This window comes from Jaculus jaculus, chromosome 12, assembly GCF_020740685.1.
Source record: "Jaculus jaculus isolate mJacJac1 chromosome 12, mJacJac1.mat.Y.cur, whole genome shotgun sequence".
Lineage (NCBI taxonomy): Eukaryota > Metazoa > Chordata > Mammalia > Rodentia > Dipodidae > Jaculus > Jaculus jaculus.
In genome coordinates, this window is record NC_059113.1 from 7,523,328 (window position 1) to 7,545,103 (window position 21,776).

General features: G+C 41.6%; 1 protein-coding gene across 2 annotated transcripts in view; it reads left to right on the plus strand.

Annotated features, from left to right (window-relative positions):
* The window catches only part of Marchf1 (membrane associated ring-CH-type finger 1), a 394,778-nt gene that overhangs the window by 310,765 nt on the left and 62,237 nt on the right, over nt 1-21,776 (plus strand). Inside the window, exons 4-5 of one of the 2 annotated variants that reach the window (XM_045131784.1) lie at nt 12,950-13,029; nt 13,310-14,065. In XM_045131784.1, the coding sequence (XP_044987719.1) occupies nt 12,950-13,029; nt 13,310-14,065 (836 nt within the window). The remainder of the gene's footprint in view (nt 1-12,949; nt 13,030-13,309; nt 14,066-21,776) is intronic. The other variant, XM_045131785.1, reaches the window with a different exon arrangement.

Consider the following 21,776-nt stretch of genomic DNA (forward strand, 5'->3'; position numbering starts at 1 on the left):
TATTATTGTCATGCTCGGTTCATGGGAGGGCTCAGGGCACATTCTCTCCTTTCAAATTGTGTGGAGTGACGTGAGAAGAGCTGGCTCCAGTTCTTCAAACAAGGCTTGGTAGAATTCGGCAACGAAACTCTCTGTGTCTGGGCTTTTCTTGTTGTTGTTGTGAGGAAGCTTTTGAGTACAGCTCCAATCTCATTTGACATTACATCTCTATTCAGGTCGTTTATATCATCTGGTTTATCTTGGTTGGTGGTATCAGTTAAGGAATTCATCCATTTCTCCCAAGGTTTCCAATTTTGTGGTGTATAGATCTTTCAAATATCTTCTGATGATTCTCCCAACTTCACTAGGGTCTATTGTAACCTGCCCCCTTTCATTTCTGATCTTGTTGATTCGAGCATTCTCATTTTTCCTTTTGATCAAATTTTTATTGTTTATTCTATATTTGAAGAAGTCATTCTTTGATTCATCAATTTTTTATTGGGTTTTTGACTTCCAATTTACTGTTGGGTTTGGATTATTTTTATTTCTCTAAGGCCTTCAGCTGAATGGTTAAGTTATTAACTTGAGCTCTTTCTGTTTTTGTAAGGAAACACTTTAGTGCTATAAATTTCCCTCTTAAGACTGCCTTCCTTGTTTCCCTTAAATTTTGGCATGTTGTGTTTTCATGATTGTTCAACTCCAAAAATTTTATTTTTTCTCTGATTTCTTTGACAACATATGCATTATTTCAGAGTGAGTTTTTCAGCCTCTAGGTGTTGGTAGATTTTTTTGTTGTTTTCTTTGTTGATAACTAGCTTATTGCATTGTGACCTAATATAATAAATGGAATTTTGTTGATGTTCCTGAATTAGTTGAGACATGTTTTACACCCCAATATATGATCTATTTTAGAGAACATTCCATGAGCTACTAAGAAGAATGTGTATTCTGTGAAATTAGGGCTGACTATTCTGTAGATGTCTGTTAAATGCAATTTATCTACGGTATTGTTTATCTCCTTTATTTCATGGTTAATTTTCTGCTCTGGTGATTTGTCTAATCTTGATAGTGGAGTATTAAAGTCTCCTACTGTAATTGTGTTGGGGATTATTTCTGCTTTATTGTCTAAGAGATTTTGCTTTATAAAATTTGGTACTCCTGTGTTTGGTGCATATAAGTTGATGGCTATAATATCCTCTTGTTGTATTATTCCTTTGATGAGTGTGAAGAAGCCTTCTGAATCCCTGTTGATGACTTTTACTTTGAAGTCTATTTTGTCTGATACCATTATAGCTTCCCCTGCTTGTTTCTTATTTGCATTAGCTTGGAATGTCTTTTTCCATCCTTCTACCCTAAGGTGGTATCTATCTTTATTGGTAAGGTGGGTTTCTTGTAAACAGAAAATGGAAAGACCCATTTGTCTGATCCATTTTCTTAGCCTGTGTCTTTAGATTCAGGCATGGAGACAATTGATATTTAGAGTTAAAACTGTGAGGTGTGAGTGAATCCCTGTCAAGTTGGAGGCTATGTGGAGTTTGGTGTTTTCTTAGACTTTGTATGCCTTCATGCCTTTTCTACGCAGGGTTGTTACTTTTTCCTCTTGAAGACTCTCAGGTGTGATTGTACATCTCTTCAGTTTGGGTTATTCTATGCAATATTCTCTATAGGATTGGCTTGGTGTTCATATAATCATATAGCTGGCTTTTATCATGGAATATTTTTCTTTCACCTTCAATTATGAAGGATAATTTTGCTGGGTATAGCATTTTGGGTTGGCAGCCATGCTCTTTTGGGATTCAAAATATTCCATTCCAATCCCTTCTGGCTTTTAGAGTTTTCCATTGAAGACTTAGAGGTAATTTTGATGGATTTACCTTTGTATGTAACAAACTGTTTTCCTCTTGAAGCTTTTAGAACCCTTTCTTTATTTTTCAGTGTTGAGAGTTTTAACTATAAAGGGACATGGGAAATTTCTTCTCTGTTCTTGCTTAGTTGGTGTTCTAAGCACCTTTTGTGCTTTGATGGGGCTCTCTTTTGTGAGGTTAGGGAAATTTACTTTAATAATTTTGCTGAAGATGTTCTCTATGCCTTTGGTCTATTTCTTCCTCTTCTCGTATGACAATGATTCAAATATTTGGCTCTTTACATTTTCCCATATTTTTCTCATACTCTTTCCACATTTTTAAAAAATTGATCATTGTTTTTGAACTGCTGGTCTATTTCCTCTGTCTGATAGTCTATTCTCCGGTCTGTTCTATGGGTGAGGCTTTTGGGAGCATTTTAAGAGTTATTGCAATGCTGTTATCTATTATTTTTTTCAGCATCTCCATCTCTTTGTGGAATTCCAATTTTATTTCTTTTTTTTATATTGTTTATTTATTTGAGAGAGACAAAGTAGCAGACAGAGAAAAATAATGGGCATATCATAGGGCCTCTAGCCACTGCAAATAAACTCCTCATGCAGGACCCACCTTGTGCATCTGGCTTTACATGGATACTAGGGAATTGAGCCTGGGTCCTTTGGCATTTCCAGCAAGCACCTTAACTGCTAAGCCATCTCTCCAGTCCCCAGTTTCATTTCTTGTTTAGATGTGCTTGTTGTTGGAATTCATTACTGCATTTAATTATATCTTCACTGAGTTTATTCCAGTGTCTATGATGTGATTTTTGTTGGTTCTCCTACATCTCCTTTCCTCCAATTGCAAGATCTTCATGATTTCTTTTCAATTTTTTTCATACATGTATTGAGGTCTTGTTGCTGATTTGTTTCCATTTCCTTCAGCCATGCTTTGACTTCATTCTTTTTTATAGTTGACAATTTCCATAATTGTAAACAATATCCCATGGTAATTCCCTCCCTCCCCCCACTTTCCCCTTTGAAACTCCACTCTCCATCATATCCCCTCCCCCCTCAATCAGTTTCTCTTTTATTTTATTGTCAACATCTTTTCTTCCTATTATGATTATCTTGTGTAGGTAGTGTCAGGTACTGTGAGGAAATGGATTTCCAGGCCATTTAGTGTTTAGAGAAACACAGTGTAAGGAGTCCTACCAAGTTTATTTTTGAATTCTTTTTGTTGCTTTTGTTTGTTCAACCATGCTTTAAATTCTTTTGTGAGCTGTTTATTTTGGTTCTCAACTTACTTTTCAATCCTGTTTTTCATGGCCTCATTACGTTTGTTGAATATACTTGCTATAGTATCATTCTGGGGTTCTATGGTTGGAGTTTTCTCTAGGCTTACAATGGAGGCTTCCATTATGGGGCTAGACGCCCTAGGTAGGGATATGTTGACTTGGTGTCTTATGGTCTTTGTTTTGCACTGGGGTGTGCCCCCCCCCACAAGTTAGTTGTCTTGTTTTGCTGGGGCTATAGCAATTAGTATCTCTTACGGAGTATGTGTTGTTTGCCTCATTCAGGTCTGGTCAAGGTAGGAATGGGATGGTGTTATATTCATAGGTTATGCTAGGGGCTCTTGAGCCTGAGCCAGGTCTTTTCTGTGTATTTAGTTTCTTGGGAACTCTGGGTGGGGGAGGCTTGAGTGCCTGGTCAACTCTGTGACCAGACAGGGTTCTGTTGTCTCCCTTCTGTCTTCCTGCTCCTTGGGAGGGTGGGTTTGGCTATGGCAATGGTGGCAGACAGAGCAAGGGGATCGCAGGGATCCTGCTTCCACCTTACTCACCATGGTTATGGGGCTCATCTGGGTCACCTGTGGAGATGGTCTTGGATCAGTATTTGCATGCAGATTCCTACTTATGAATTTGGTCTGGCATATCTTGTGTGGGGATCTGGTGGCTCCCTTCCTGCATGCTGGGAATCCTGACTTCCCTGTCCTACTTACACTGCCAGAGGAAGCAGACTTCCCTATCCCACACATGCCACTGGGGAAACTGGGCTTTCTTCTCCCACATGCAACACAAGGGGAAATGGACTTCTCTGTTTCACATGCTCTGCCATGGGAACTGTACTTACCTCCCCCACACATGACCACTGGCAATATTTAACTTTTCTCCTAAGAAATCATTCTATAAATGAGTGCATGTGGTGGGGGTGGGGTGAATGTGAGAGAAAATTTGCAATGTACACTTCATACTTGTATGAAATGTCCTTATGTAAAACAATACCATGTACCGTGAATATATATAACAACATTTTTTAGAGAGATTGGCAGATAAGGAGAGAGAGAGAATGGGCATGCTAGGGTCTCCAATCACTGCAAAGGATGCCCAGATGCATGCACCACCTTGTGCATCTGGCTCACATGGGTCATGAAGAATTGCACCTGGTTCCTTTCAGTTTTCAGGCAAGCACCTCAACCACTAAGCAATCTCTACAGTCCAACACAACAACATATTTGAAAAATCAAAATGAAAAACTCCAAATTAACAAATATGTATAGTTTGCCAGGCATGGTGGCTCACACTGTTAATCCCAGCACTTTGGAGGCAGAGGTAGGAGGATCTCTGTGAACCCGAGGCCACCCTGAGACTACATAGTGAATTCCTGGACAATTGGGCTAGACTAAAACCTTACCTCAAAAAAAAGAAAGAAAGAAAGAAAGAAAGAAAGAAAGAAAGAAAGAAAGAAAGAAAGAAAGAAAGAAAGAAAAGAAAAATGTATAGTAGTATTAGTGCATATAGATATATCTGGTTTTGTATTGGCTTAGATATTTTAGGTTAAATAAATATTTGGGCCATTTACAAGTTCTTGCCATCATAAAGTGCTAAAATGAGCATACTTGTAAAAATACGACTTTGGGGCTGGAGAGATGGCTTAGCGGTTAAGCGCTTGCCTGTGAAGCCTAAGGACTCCGGTTCGAGGCTCGGTTCCCCAGGTTCCACGTTAGCCAGATGCACAAGGGGGCGCACACATCTGGAGTTCGTTTGGAGAGACTGGAAGCCCTGGCGCACCCATTCTCTCTCTCTGCCTCTATTTGTCTTTCTTTCTGTGTCTGTCACTCTCAAATAAATAGATAAATAAATTTAAAAAAATACGACTTTGAACAATAGTGTACATGGTTTATTGGAATTAATATGCATGAATAGAATTCCTAACTAAGTAATATAGATATTATATAGATATTTTTAATATGTTATGCTGTAAAATAGAGTTTACCAAATTGCTCTCAAGTTGTCAAGCATAAAATTGCTTCAAGAGCATGTGACAGTGTTTGATTTTCATACCTTAGCTACACTCACTCACGAGCTATTATCAACCTTTTGTCAGTATACTGATTTGATAACATTATTAACTAAATTTCCATTTGTTTGCATATTAAGATTGAGCATCTTTTTGCACATGGTTTTTAACCACTTGCAATTTCTTTTCTGTGAACTACCTCTATCTTATTCATTTTTCTATAAATTAAAAGCTATTTTCTTTCTTGATTTCTGAATAGTATAATAATTAGTTATTTGGCAGTCATATTTTAAAGTTGGCATAATGTACAGTTTTGAATTTCAGCTTTGTCTGTGTTGCCAGAGGTCTGCAGGTATTTATTTGTTATAAATTGGAATTTTTTTAAAAAAATTCTCTTGGTTATCTGTTTTTATGTTATAGTTTTGGTTTATATTCTTATAAGAAAGGGATTTTCTTCCACAACATTATAAATATACATAATTGTGTATCATGCATCTTTATGATATGATTGTATTTAAATCTTTCATCTTTCTAAGCTTAGTGTAATTAATAATATAGATTAAGCTTCACATTTTTTTCAACATTGATATTTGTTTCCAACACCATTTACTTAATAACCTACCTTATATGTACTAGGGGATAGATAGCAACATATATAGATAATAAAAACCAATATATAACAGATGCTGTATATAGGTAAGTAGGTAGGTTGATAGGTATATAAGTATAGAGGTGACATATTCTCGGTTCTACTGTGATGGTGTCTCTCTTCCTCTACAACTGGTGTCCTGGATTGATTTCTGAGGAGCCATAGCTCTGAACTTTATACTCTTGCATATTATCATCCCTGTCTGGGCAACCCTCCCTATTTTATATTCGTCTTTCCCAGGTTAGGTTTTAGATCCCTTCCCTATACTAAACACACTTCTTCATCAAAATATGCTTTAGGGCCGGAGAGCTGGCTTAGTGGTTGAGGCACTTGCCTACAAAGCCTAAGGACCCTGGTTTGATTCACCAGGACCCACGTAAGCCAGATGCGCAAGGTGGTGCATTTATCTGGAGTTCATTTGCAATGGCTGGAGGCCCTGGCATGCTCGCTCTCTCGCTCTTTCTCTCTTTCCAATAAATATTTTTGTAAAAAACAATTAAGAAAAATGCTTTAAAGGGCTGTATCAGAGGGCTGTGTTGATATTTCACATGTAAAGCTTGTGCCATGAAAGTGAAAGCCTGAGTTCAGACCACCAGAATCCACATAAATGCTGAAGGTAATGTTGTGCCTTTTCAGTGAGCTCTGGATTTAGCAAGAGACCCTGCCTCAAACACACACACACATACACACACACACACACCTGGAATCACACATATCCATGCAAAATATGGAGGGTCTCTATCAGTATATACTGAATGGCATTGAAATTGCCTACTCATTTAGATCTCCTCTCCATGAAAGCAAAAGTCCTTTAAATTGCCATCTGTTTCTTTATTCATCTTAGTACCTCTTGTGTAATAGACCATCAGTGCATGTTTTCTAAGCAAATGAATAAAAATGAAACAAGCTCAAGTTCATTTAGCTTCCAGAACAAGAGTCAATTGGTCAAATAAATTTCAGTCTTCAGTTAGATTCTTAGTGGGTTGCCAGTAGTTTCTTTTTTCCCCCTAGGAGGTGATCCCACAAACAACGATAAATAAAAACATGAAAAAATAAAAGATAGAAGTTCCATGGGATATGTTAATAAGTTGAGAGAAATGGTGTTTTGCTCAAGGTGAGGACCTGTTGAGAAATTCTGGAAGTTACTACAGAAATGCCGAGAAATGATCTTGTGCAGAATGGAAAAACCACTCATTTCACTCCATAAGTTTTCTCCTGGAAAACTGACCTACACTTCCAAGTTGTGTTCATATGTAGCCAACCAAGGGTGCAGGGAACCAGAAAAGATCTGCATCATGATCCCTTACAGACCCTGGGGTGGGAAGCACGCAGGGTGCAGGCGAGCTCGGAGGAGGGCCAAAGACACAGGTAGACCTTCTGCTGTAGTGGCCTAGCGGCAAACTGAGCACAGGCGAAACAGTACTGGATACGAGGCAATGTGTTGGCAACAGAGACAATTTGCTGATCACTTCAGTTTACTGAAAGGCTATTGATATAAATACTATTTGATTCATTGTCACAGAGGAACAACCCCCTGCCCCATGAAAGGCAAGCTGCATGCTTTTACTGCTGCGCATAGGTATTTAGTGATAAATCATTCCAGTTACATAATGTGTATTTGTACAGACACATGAAATTCTAAAGCTGTTTTGACTATGATCATATTTTCTTTCAGCATCTTTACCTGTGCACATTCACAACGACGAACAGCTCTTGTAACACGCATCGTAATGTGGTTCCATAGCAACACGGTCCGTGCTGTGAGGACATGAGGCTGCGCTGACGTTCTTTATTCTGTGCGTGGGTGTGTGTCTGTGTGAGCGCAGGCAGGCGTGTGCCACAGAGAGAGCATGGCATGGAGATCAGAGGACAACTTCAGCTGTCAGGCCTCACCTTCCACACGGGTTGACAGAGACTCTCGTTTCCCACTGGGTGCCGCAGGCTAGCTGGCCCATAAGCTTCAGTGCATCTCCCGTCTCCACCTTCCATCTTGCCATAGGAGCACTGGAATTACAGGCAAACGCTACCCGATATGGCTTTGTTTTTTAATATTTCATTTAGTTATTTATTTATGTGTGAGAGAGAGAGAGTGAGAAAGAGAGTGTGTGAGTGGGCATGCCAGGGCCTCCAGCCACTGCAAACAAACTCCTGATGCATGTGCCCCTTGTGCATCTTGCTTATGTGGGTCCTGGAGAATCGAACCTGGGTCCTTTGGCTTTGCAGGCAGATGCCTTCTCTCCAGCCCTCAATATCACTTTATGTGGGTGCTGGCATCCACACTCAGGTCCTCATGCTTTACCCACTAAGCCATCTCCCCACCCCTTTCATTGATGTGTGTGTGTAGAATATAGGTGTGGTATGGTGTGTGTGAGACGTGCAGTATCTGCACTTATGGTCAGATGCACTTCTCTATGAAGGTTAAAGGAGAGTATCAGATGCCCTTTTCTTATCGCTCATTCACGTATTTTCTTTAGACAAGGCTCTCTCTCTCTCTCTCTTTCTCTCTCTTGCCCTGGAAGCACATGACAGCTCCAAGCTGAGGGAAAGAATTTCCAGGGTTCTCCAGTCCCTGTTCCCCTCCCGGACAGACTGGAGTCACAGATGTGCATGGCCACCCCCAGGTTGTTATGTGCGCTGTGGGAAGTTGAAATCGGCGGTTGGTATCCTGAAAGGCCGCCCGGCTTCAGCACCAGGCGCTGGATCCCGCTGAGCCGCATCCTCAGCCCTGAAGTGTGTTTGACCTATGTGCCTGTGATTGTTTTTCTGTTCTGCATTACTAGGGACTGAACTCAGGCTTCACATATGCTAGGCTGGTACTCTACCACTAAGCTATATCCCTCTGCATCGATTCTTTAAGGAAATGTGTCAAAGCGATGTTTCCTTGGTGCCTACTAAATGCAGAGCTCCCTGCTAGTCTCCGTGGGCATTTGAGGACTACGATACACAACTCGACGAAAATTTACTGCCTTTACTGCTTAAAGAAAAGGAAATCTTATGTTTCAAAAATATTGTCTGTGTGCCTGTTTAGAGGGCATGGAGATCAAGTTATTATGGAAATAGAAAACCTTGGAAGGTGTTTTGATGCAGATGTGAAGGCCACTGAAAATGAACTGGTGTTGTAAACCTAAAAATGATATTCAAAGAACAAAATCTACAATGCTCAAGAGACAATAGAGAAGAAACAGGTTTATGTTCATACCACCCCAAATGCACCCCTTTTCATCTGATAGAAAAAAAAAACAGAAACTCGTTAGCTGGACGTTTATATACATACATCAGGCTATGGGAAAGTGTTCAGGGTGCCATCCTGTGAGCAGTTTCCTCCTCTTGGAAATTTTTAAATCTCTTCTTTTTTTTAAAAAAAAAATTAATTTATTTGAGAGCAACAGACAGAGAGTAAGAGACAGATGGAGAGAGAAAGAGAGAATGGGCGCACCAGGGCCTCCAGCCAGTGCTAACAAACGTGTGCCCCCTTGTGCATCTGGCTAACGTGGGTTCTGGGGAACTGAGCCTTGAACGGGGGTCCCTAAGCTTCACAGGCAAGCGCTTAACCACTAAGTCATCTCTCCAGCCCTAAATCTCTTCTTGAATAACTACTGTCTGCCTTCCAATGCTGCTGAAGCATCTCCTTCATTATACCTTTTTTAATGAGCGCTGCAAGATTACCACACACTTGTCAAGTTTAAACAACAGAAATTTGTTATCATGGCAGTCTAGCGGACAAAAGTCAAACAAGGACCCCGCTGGACTAAACTACAGGTATGGTCAGCAGGGCTGTTTTCCTGTACGGTCTAGGGAAGAGCCCACTCTCCTACTTGTTCCAGCACATCCAGGCACTTGTCCTCCTTGGCTCAGCCCCATCCCTTCAACTTTCCAGTCATCAGTGCACATCTCTTCCCCTGTGTGGCCTCTACTCCTGTCCTTCATTTCTTCCACCTGACCCTAATCCTATTGTGGCCCCATGAGGATCCTCACGATTACATTGAACCTTCCAAGCTAATTAGGCAAAGTCTCCCCACAACAAAATCCTTAACAATTGCATATGTAACATCCCTTGTGTCATATAATGAGACCCCCACATGATGCAGAGATTAGAAGTCTACTCCTATAATCCTAGAGTTCAAGGTCATTCCAAAGTACATATCAAATTCAGTGCCAGCTTAAGCTACAGGAAACCCTGTGTCAAAAACAAACAAAAAGACAAAAACAATCAAAAACAAAACAGGGAAAAAGAAAGGGTCAAGGACAGAGAGAGGATGAGGAACAGGGACAAGAAAACAGAGAGAGAGAAAGAGAGAGACAGACACAGACATCAGTATGTGGACATGTTTAATCTTCAAGGGAGCATTTTTCATTTGACTATACCTACTCGTATAATTGTTTCCTTACCTCTTGAGTTGGAATCAGTTTCCCATAATCATCAGTCTGGGACAATTCCCATTTTATATAATATGGAGTTTTCAGAACTGGTAGAATATGCAAGGTTTCCATTCTTAGCATTATTTTTCTAGTGACAAAATTCCCTCTATGCAGAGACAAACTTTGACCACTTCAGTCCTTTAGTTTCTTAAGTCCTTTGGTTCAGAGGAAGAGACACTGTATTGCTGGTGGATTGGAGAAAAGAGCCACATCTTCACTCTTCCCCCTGTTTGTGAGACCATCTCAGTTTCCTCAGCTGCAGCATAGAATTAAGATAGCATTTACTACATATGCTTATTGTGTTCATTGAATATTTGGAAACAGTTTTAAATAATGACTGGCAGGTCTAGAAAGATGGCTCAGTTGGCAAAGTACCTGCCATGCAAGCATGGGGACCTGAGTTCAGATCTCCAGCAACCATATAAAAGCTGGGCATTGGGGCTGGAGGGATGGCTTAGTGGTTAAGGCATTTGCCTGCAAAACCAAAGGACCCTGGTTCAATTCCTCAGGACCTATGTTAGCCAGATGCACAAGGGGATGCAAGCATCTAGAGTTGCTTTGCAGTGTCTGGAGGCCCTGGCACTCCAATTCTCTCTCTTCCTCTCTCTCTCTCTCTCAAATAAATGAATAAATAAAAATAAAATATTTAAAAGCCAGGTATATTGGTGAGCACCTGTGATCCCAGTGCTGGAGAGGTAGAGACAGAAGGATCCCTAGGGCTTGCTAGGGAGCTAGTTTAGCCTCATGGGGATCTCTGAGAGATCATGTCTCAAAAAATAAGGTGGAGGGGGCTGGAGAAATGGCTTAGCCATTAAGGTACTTGGCTTCAGAGCCTAAGGACCCAGGTTCAATCCCCTAGTACCCACATAAAGCCAGATGTACAAAGCGGCACATGGGTTTAGAGTTCACCTGGAGTGGCTAGAGGTCCTGGCATGCCCATTCTTTCTCACTCACTCTCTCTCTCTCTCTCTGACTATTTTACTATCATTCAAATAAATAATTAAAATAAATTTATAAAGAAAAATAAGGTAAAAAGCAATTGAGGAGCTTACTAAACATAGACCTCTGGCCTCTACGCCCATGCTCACACACCTGCAAGCACACCCACACACTCGCGTGCAAGCGCGCCCAGGCACTCGCGTGCAAGCACGCCCACGCACTCGCGTGCCAGCACACCCACACACTCACGTGCACCACTCACCTACAAATTGCACGTGTGCACAACCAGATACACATAGCAAAAGGACAGGACAACTGACATGTAATTTCTAAAACTCTAAATGTAATAATTACTTTGCACTTATAAAATTAACGTAAGTATTAAAGATGGTAGATAAGGCCACATCCCCAAACCACGGAAAATCACCAACCCATCCTAGCTTTTTATTTATTTATTTATTTATTTTTTGTTCATTATTTATTTATTTGAGAGCAACAGACACAGGGAGAGAGACAGATAGAGGGAGAGAGAGAGAATGGGCGCGCCAGGGCTTCCAGCCTCTGCAAACGAACTCCAGACATGTGCGCCCCCTTGTGCATCTGGCTAACGTGGGACCTGGGGAACCGAGCCTCGAACCGGGGTCCTTAGGCTTCACAGGCAAGCGCTTAACCGCTAAGCCATCTCTCCAGCCCCCATCCTAGCTTTTAATCTATCTTCTTTCTCTGAATTAATTTAAACACAAAAGTCTGAACAAGTCACATAGAGTGGAAAAAAATGTTGTGCTTCAAAAGGAGGAATATGGCGGGTGTAATGGTACATGCCTTTTAATCCCAGCACCAGGGAGGCAGACGTAGGAGTATTGCCATGAGTTCGAGGCCACCCTGTGACTACATAGTGAATTCCAGGTCAGCCTGAGCTAGAGGGGGACCTTACCTCGGAAAAACAAAGGAATATAATGAAATCTAGTCAACTTTGTGTCAATAATGTTTTTAAAAATATTGTATTTATTTGAGAGAGAAAGAGAGAGAATGTGGGCATGCCAAGGCCTCTATATCCACTGCAAATGGATGCCAGATGCATGTGCCACCTTGTGCATTTGGATTATGTGGGTACTGGGGAATAGAACCTGGTTCTTAGGCTTTGCAGGTAAGCACCTTAACTGTCATGTCTTCAGTCCTTGTTTCATTCAGACCCTCAACCTCAAGCTTGCTATGTCATGAAGGTAAAAACATAAAGAATAGCATGCTGTGATGCATAGAATTTTAAGTGAATCAATAATCATGGGTTTCTAACTGGCTGTGTGACTTCAACTTAAATTGATTCTGTTGTCTAAAAATAAAAATAAAAAATAGTCACTGAAACTATGGGCTTTTAAATATTATGAAAGTTTTCCAAATATATTCATGAAACCTTGAGGCTAACTGAGGAGCAGCATCTGGCAATCCAAGGCTGTTTCATTACTTGCATAGGCCAGCTTATTACCAAGTCATGGCAATTTGGGGTTTTATTTCATAGGTTCTTCCCGCCAGTGCTCTTCCCACCCCGGTGATGATAGTAAATAGAATAGAAACTTGTAGAATCATCTTCTTCTCTCACAAATGAAGCAAGAGCAGACCAGTAGAAGCATATCAGCTGTTCCAAGTTCCTCAAACAAGTTTTACTTTTGCAAAGCGAGCCCTCTAACTTCCTATGTGCTGGGAGCTGTGCCGTGAGCAACATGACTGGCCACGTTTGTTGCAATTTTTTAAATATGTGGAAAAAAAGCAAGATATCCACTATGTACTACCTTAATCAAGATGCCAAACTATCTAACTTGTTTCTCCAGGCAAGCAGTCCAACAACAGGAACAGCCCCCAGGAGCCAGTCGAGGTTATCTGTCTGTCCATCCACTCAGGACATCTGCAGGTAAGTGCTGAGCAAATACTCCTATTTGATGTTCCTTAGACGAGTGGTCCGCGTGCTTGTTGCCTGTTCCCAGGCTGTGTGGCTCTGGCTTCTGCTTTACATTATCCATGGACAGTTTTTGTGCTGGCTCAAGTTTTTCTCCAGTTAATCATTTTTTTTACCAAACTTCTCGCCATGCTGTCGTGTTCATCATTCTCTCTCTCTCTTTCTCTTTCTCTGTCTCTCTGTTTTTCCATGACTTTCCTCTCCATTCCCATCCTTTGCCTGCTACTTGGTCTAGATCTGCCATCTTGCATGCCATGTCAGAAGATGCCTTTGAGCACTGCACCCCTGTCGTGGTGCTGAGCCCTGCTAGGAAGGAGTCTGGTAAGAAGGCAGTGAAACAGAAGCCTAGGAGGAGGAGAAAGGCCTCTGAGAGATACGAGCATGCAGAAGAGCAAGCAAAGGGCAGAAGAGATGATTTTCACCTGCAGATTTCCAGCCCCAGATGGAGGGAACTTTGCCCAGATTCCTCGGAGTCATCTTCCACCGACGAGAGTCATTGGATTCAGGCAAAAAAGCGAGCGCAGGTTAAGTTCAGACTGTCACGGAGAAGGAGGAGTAACAATAGGCCATGTGGGAGCCTGGAGGGGCCTTCCACTAGTAGAATCGAACTGGCCCACCTGGGAGCCAAAGGCGAAAACCAGCAAGAGGCGACGGAATGCGAAAGCTGTGCTTTAAACGTCTGCCGAGGGAAGGTGGTAAGGTACCAAGAATGCAGTCCTGCCGTGCCGCCGGGGGCATCCCTAGAGGTGAAGAGACCTTTCAGGAGCCACCAGAGGAGCAAAAGCAGATGCTGTCGTGGAGGATCCCAGCCCCCGCATACTCTCAGGCAAAACGAAGCAGCCAAGGAAAGGTGTTCCGAGACAGACTCGAGCGCCGAGATACTGGCAGCCACAGAAGGGAGCAGGTTGGTGGATGGCACACAGAGAAGTACCTCGCCTCGGGAGCTCCCTGCGGCCTGCAGCGATGGGTCTGATCATTTAGAAGTGTGCAGGTCAGTGGCTACAGGGCAAGACTCCATAGCTCCCCTCTAGTTCTTCCTGCTGCGGACTCGGTGTGTGTTTGTGAACTTCCTTCAGCCAAAACGTTTGTCCATTCTGGTCTTTGACTGCACATCAGGTGGTAAAGTGAAAGAAAAAGAGATAAGTATGGGAATAATTTATAAGTATTCATGGGTACATTTCTTCTTCCTTTCCTCTCACGTAAGTTATGACATTCTGGGGAAGGCATTGACATGACAATTGAGTCTTGTTCTTATCCTAGCAAAGGCCAGGACGGTGAAGGAACTGGGAGTGAGAGCGTGTGGAATGGTTTCGCAGTGCAGATTTGGTGAATTGTCAACATCCTGTCAAAAATAGTCAAAGACTGGGATTTTTAAGGTCATATTTTTGCATTAGAAAAAAATATATATATATAATCCTCTGATGTTGGCTTTAATTTGCTCTTCAATAGTCTGACTCAGCACGGTAACCAAAGATGGATAGGACAGGGACACGGGTCACAGACATGACCCCGTGAGAACTAGAGCCTGCAGGCCTGGGGACCACACTTGCTTTCCTGGTAATCATGTGCTCACAACTGTACAAGTGTACATGTCACAGCAAGGAGACTGGGTTTTGTTTTTTTGTTGTTGTTGTTTTGGTTTTTTGTACTTTTTAACCCTAAAACCTACTTTTAAAGATTACTTAATGTTAAAAAGAACTAGAGGACTACCCATGATAGTAAACACAAAAATAGCAAATTTAAAAAATAATATTTAAATTTTTCAACACTATACACAATTATTTAAGTTGTTTGAATTCTGTTTGGAAGAGATTGGGGACTTTTGTTGGACAGTGTTTGGTTGTTTGGTTGTTTGGTTTTTGTTTTAGAGGGAGTCACTTTATATATTTTATACATGCTTCATGTGAATTGCGTGACCTAGATGATGCAGTCTATGTCCTTTCAGGCCCAAAGCAAAAAGTAAGGTCTAGGTGTGAACAATATTAGAATGAGTTGTTCTCTGGAAGTTTTGTAAGACAATTACTCACAAAATGTTCGGTGATTCATTCATTCAAGTACCTGGTTATGCATCAAGATTTACTCAAGGCGTTGAAAATGCAGTGTAAAGAATCTGGATAGTTTCCAACATGACAGACTTTATAGTCCAAAGGGGAACACAGACACAAAACAAACATTTCAGAGTTAATATATACTAAGAGTATATAACATAGGACCTAACTTACTCTGGGAACTCATGAAGGGCTCCTTGGGAAGTGATAGCAAGGGGAGACTCAGAGGATGGCAGCGACTGGTGAAGGAAAGAGGCAGGAAGACCATCCATGGGATGCCTCCATTCCCACGAAACGTGGGAGGGAAGGGTGCAGTGGCCCCGGGAACTGAAAACCTGTTGCTGTGGCCAGGGTGTGGTGACTGAGGGAAGTGGGGGGTGGAGAGCTATGTGTAGAAGTGGAACAGCTCAACCCACACAGGGCCTTAGAACATGCCAGAGCACTTGAAAGAGCTGAAAAGTGAAGTGACACCATTTGATTTATATATACGTGTACATTTTTACAATCTTTCATATAGGGTTTATATGTGGTTTTTCTGCTAGCTTAAATGATTTCTGGAATAAACTTAAAAGAAGTGACCTCACCTTGCAACCAACTGTTGTCATCTCCCAAATCTACTTCCAACATTATTTAATCAAAGACATCCAAATAGCCTTTAAACTTCACGGTAATTGGAGAAAAATACAATGCTTACAGTTAAAATTACAGTGACCCGTGGTCCCACATTACAAGCGCTGCTCCGAAGGAACAGTTCCAAAGGCAAAATGTTTAACTTAGACCTCTGCAAACGACAGTGAAACCAACAGACCTGAAGTATTATTTCCTGCTGTGTCTTGCCATCGAAGTATGCTAACTACATGGCTGCTATGGGCAGAATATTATACTGGAGACTGCAAGTTAAAAAGGTAGTGAGAGGCTTTAAGTGATCTGTTATCTAGGTGGGAGAAATTGAATGCATACCTCAAAAGACAAAAGCTTGAGGTAGGACAGTAAGAGCAGGAATACTGCAAAAATTCAAAGAAAGAAAACTTGCCCACTATAGGTATGATGCAGAAATCCCCTAAGAAGGCATGGACCCAAAGCTAAGTAAAGCTTCGATTGGCATAGATGGCATGGGTGGCATTCCTGACACCCAAGTCATGAGAAATACCTTTAGGTCTGACAAAGGTGATAGACAGACACTGTTTGCTTCGGATGTTGTGAGTTTGTGTAGCCAAGGTGGATAGCTCATGTAGGTTAATAACAATTTTAAGGCATTTGGAAGAAAATATAGTATCATTCCAAGTTATTTAACTCTGTTCTACAAATCTTCATTTCCAAATGGCCTCAATGAACCTGTTGAACTTCAGGCCTTTTGCTTTAAAATCTGATGGCTAGCAATGGGACTTTTCTGTCTTTGACCATCCTATATCAGAGAATGTTCACAATTGTCTATTTAAAAAAAAAAAAGGGCTCTTTTTCCTTTGTGTGCATGCATGTGTGTACGATATGGGTAGCATAATGTGTGTGTGGCGTATGCACACATGTGTGCAGATATACATGCCCTGTGTTCATCTGTGTGGAGAGCAGGAGAGATCGCCAGGTGTTCTCCTCCATTGTTTATCTGCCTGTTTCCTTGAACAGGGTCTCTCCCTGAGCCAGAGCTGCTATTTGCAGTCAGCCGGGTGACCAGCAAGCTCCAGCAATTCTGTGTTCCTGTTCTCCAGGGCACTGGGTTTGCAGACAGGCCTGGCCACGCCCAGCTTTTCATGTAGGTGCTGGGAATCAAATTTACAGCGAATCAAGTCCTGTCAGGCCCTCATGTCTGTGTGGCACGAGCCTCCTACCTGATGCGCCATCTCCCTAGCTCACGATGCTCTTTTGAAGAATAATGAAAGGAGGGGCTGGGGAGATGGCTAAGCCATTAAAGGTGCTTGTTTGCAAAGCCTGTTAGCTCAGGTTCAAGTCTCCAGCACCCAGGTAAAGCCAGGAACAAAAAGCATCACATGTGTCTGGTATTCATTTGCAGTGGCAAGAGAGCTTAGTGTGACCATGCACAAATATGCACACATACATACATGTGCAGAAAAATAAAAAAATTATATATATTTTTTTCAGTTCAAGGCAAGCCTGAGATGACATAGTGAATTCCAGATTAGCCTGGGCAAGAGTGAGACCCTACTTAAAAATAAAATAAAATATTCCAATGCAAGTAATAACAATAGTAGACATAAATCTTTTGCTAAATAAAGTAGACTTGATGCCACAGTGAAAGAGAAACCAACCATGTCTCTGAGGTTGTGCTGACAAGGTCTGGGCAAAGTACCCCACTGTGAGATACGTAGGATGCCATGCAAAAGGGCAATAGACAGGAAGAACAAGTGGCATGCAGGCATTCTGCCAAGTGAACAGACGCCATCTAAGGGTTGGAATTGGTGAGAGTACAATACAAAGGAGTCGAGAATCAGGCCAAACTCAGAACCTGGTAACCAGAAGATATTCATGTTGTTGGCAAATGCAAGAGAGGAAGAGAGGGCAGTCGACATGGAAAGGCGTGGTGTGTTCAATTACAGGCAGGCTCTCCGTGATGCCTGTGACACTCCAGTGACATCAGCCCGACAGTCAGGGTGACATGCTATTGAAACTCAGGAGAGCAGGCAGAGGTAGCTCAATATAATTCATCAAGAACCATCAATGAAGTATACATAGCACATTTCCAAATAACCGCATTAGCCTGTTGCAATGCATAAATACAGGGAAACATCTATTAGGCGTGGGAGATCTTCTTGAGGCCAGGAGAATACCGAGATTTGAGAACCACTTCAGACAGGTGATGCCGGGGAGACACGTCCAAGTTCTGCGAGGCAGCCTGTGTAGAGAGGAGTGTCCAGATGGAACTCAGATCCCGTGTAGGGAGGGATCAGGACCGTGGGATGAGCAGCAGCCCGCTGCCCAGGCACTTGCTGCCTGCTGGTGCAGACCCGCACAGGCAGGCGGGGTCCGTCTCCGCCAGGACCGCAAAGCAGAAGCTCCCGCCCGCTTCCTCCTCGGCTCCTGGCCCGTCGCCCCGCGTGGACATTACATCCTCTTTCACAGCCTTGCCACAGGCTTCTTCTGAGCAAGTGTTTCTCTTAGCCAACTTGTGAACCAAATCACCAGGTTACTGCAGCCATAGTCAGTGTGAACTGGAAAAACCTTTCTATAGGGAAAAAAAAAAAATGTAGTTTTTAAAAAGAACGTGAATGGGATCACATGAGCCGCTCCCTGAAGCTTTTCAGAGGTCTCTCAAGCTCCCTCCATGGAAAGCTCACAGTCGGTAGCGTGAGTTCTAAGTCCTTTGTGTGATGTCTGCCTCAGCAGCATCACTCCAGCCTTTATTCCCGCCACTAACTATGACCTCATGTCACTCTGCTTCCAATGTGTCCAGCTCTCTTCTCATTACCTGCATTAACAACACTCCGATCCTTCTATACCTCGCCAGACTCACTCCTCGTCATTCTTTCTCAGTTTAAATGTCATTTCTTTGGGATACCTCCTTGCTCATTCAAGGCATTCAGTATTCATTACCAGACCATAATCTTTTTTCCTTTTTTTTTTTTTTACTGTTTCGATTCATTGTTGAGTGTGTATTTTATTTTTGTTGATTTTTTAGTTAGCATACTAAATAATAGGCCTTACTAAGGTATCTTCAGACACATATGTCACTGTGCTTTCTCTTATTCACCTCCCATCCCCCCCTGAACCACTCTTCTGGTCCCCTTTCTCACCTGACATAGTTTGGCTTTTGCTTTCATAATATGTGGTATGTGTATGTATATGTTATTGAGCCTAGGTTCTGTATATGAGAGAAAACATGTGACAAAGTTTTTATTTGTTAAAATGCAAGCAATTCTGTGATTAACTGTCTTTTTCTTGCTGACATATCTAGAACATCTAGAATAATACTTAACAGGTAGCACATGCTTACCTTATGGTTTATGAAGGAAGAAATTCAATGTCATTATATTTTCCTAAGCAATTGGTACACTCAGTGCAGGGTTGCCTTGTCTGCTGTAGGGCATGAACAATTCTCTACCCCTGTGGTTCTAAAACCTTAATGGGCATCAACGTCAAGTAGAGCATTTGTTAAAATATAGAACTCTGGTTACCCTAGAATTCCTACACTCTGATATTCAACTCATGAGTTTGGTTGGATTTCTAAAATATTTCTGGATGACTTCAATGCTTCTGACCAAGAGGCCAGATCTTGGGGAGCATGGGTCCATGCTATATTCTTCTCCAGGCTTTACATAGAAAGAAAGGTAGAAATGAAAGCAAAAGGATGAGATGGAGAAGCTAAATTTTAGATGCTCATAGTTTTAGATCATATTCTTTGACTACTGACCCAGAGTCACATTCCTACACCTCCCAAGGCCGTGCCTGTATAGAATGGGCTTGTCACTAAGACCATCAGATAGCCGGTCCCATCTTTACTAGGAAACTGGTTGTCATGGTTTGGCTGTTGCTACCAATAAAACCACTTCCTCTTCTCAATGATCTCCATCTCATTCCCTAAGCCCACAAATTTCCTGAGTCTACTTTTTAACTCCTAATTCCTCTACCCAGGATGTGTCCAATCTCCAGTGAGTCATGGCATTGCCTTCTCCAGAAATTGCTTCTGATCCCTGCCATCTTTTTCATTCCTACTGTTCCATTCTGGCCCTTCTGTACATTTTCTCTCTCACGTCACATCGCATTACCTCTCCTCCCATCTCCACCCATTAGACTACTTCTATTTTCTCTTAGGGATCAAACCTAGGGACTTTCATGTGTGAGGCAAGCTATCCTATTCTACTGCCTGTTTGTGTTAGGATTTCTGTATCAGATTACAATTAACCAAAAAAAAGAGTAATTTTAAGTAAGCTTAAGCAAGAAAAGATGTGTTAAGATAGATATAATGGAAGATGCAGGCAATACCAATACACAGGAGGCTGAAGGCAGAGCGATCCTGAGTTCAAAACCAGTCTGGGCTACACAGCAAGACTTTTGTCTCAAAAATAAAAAGAATAGAAATATATGGTAACTACAGCAATAGTACATCCGGGTATTCAGAATGGTTTTCATGGCTCCAGATACCCAAACGCTGTGGTGGTCACTCTCTTTCCTAGTCCACTGTCACTTTTTTAAGCCACAAACAGGATGGAGTTAAGGGAAGAGACAGTATGAATAGACACAGCTTCAGGCTGACATTTTATCAACAGTGGCCAAATAGAGAAATGTTTCCAAGTACTTGAACATTGAGCATGGAACTAATTCAATGTGCATTTATTATTCATTTTTGTCATTAGTATTATTTTACTCAAATTATTATTATTTATTCAGTGTCAATTCCCAGAATGAATAAAATTCACTTGTCCTGGGTCATACACATCCTTGAATCAGTAACCCCAGGGGCATGGAGCATTATACTTGGGCAACATTTTTGGGTAAAAAGGCTAGATTCAGAATACAGTTATCTGGGCTGGAGTGGTTAAGGCACTTGCCTGCAAGGCCTAATAACCTGGGTTCAATTTTCCAGGACCCACATAAAACTAGATGCAGTGATGCATGCGTCTGAGGTTCCTTTGAGGTGGCTGGAGGCCCTGGTGCACCATTCTCTCCACACAGCCCCTCCCTGCTGCCTTGCTTACAAATAAATAAATAAATAATTTTTTAAGTGTGAAAATACAGCTATCAGTAACTCCTCTAGAATCATATAAGTTGGGGAAAGAGCATGCCAATAGCTAAAAGAGCAATATCTGTACCAAAAATGAAAAATAATTATGAGCAGGGAGAACAGAAACAAAAAAATAAAATAAATAAGATAGAACAAATGCTCAGTCACATCACCATGAAGTGAAGGGCAACTCCTCCTGCTGGCTTTCTTCCTCTCCAAACACTCAGGCTGAGGCACACTTGCACACTCAGCTTCCTTTCATTCTCCTTCCTGAAGCGTTTCCCAGCTAAAATGTTCCACAGTTATCTTTTCCTTTTTTCAATTCCTTGTCATGACCACCATATAGCCAATGCTCAATTACCCTATTCACATGTATTTATTCTTTCTTCCCTTTCTTTGAAGGTAGGGGTCTTATATTATATCTGTTTTCTGCCCTCTGCAATACTGGGAGCAATTCTTGAATTACTCAAACAGAACTTTTGAGAGTGATTTCATAACCAGAGATGTGCACAAACAGGAGACAATAGTGACAACTGGGTGAGTCCCCGTAAAGCCAGCAGGGAATGCCATAATGTGTCCACTGTTTCTCGAAAGTTGAAAAGATGCAAAGATGAGTAATAAACTTTTGATAATATTCTCTCTAACTCAGGCTGACTAGATTTTGAGAATATACTTTCTAATACTATGTTGTAGCTTTTATACATGTTGTGAATATTCTCATGTTTATCAAGAAAGAAGTGTGAGAAAAAATTGGGAGAATTTCTTAATATTTATTTTTTTTGTTCACTCATGAAATTGTAGGCAATGGAAAGAAAAATTTCCTAAAGCTTAAATTTGTAGAAAAAAGAATATTTTAAGACTATTCATTTATTTATTTGAAAGAGAAAAGGACAGGCATCAGAAAGAGAGAAAGGAAAGAGAGAGAGAGAAAGAGAGAGAGAGAGAGAGAGAGAGAGAGAGAGAGAGAGAGAGAGAGAGAA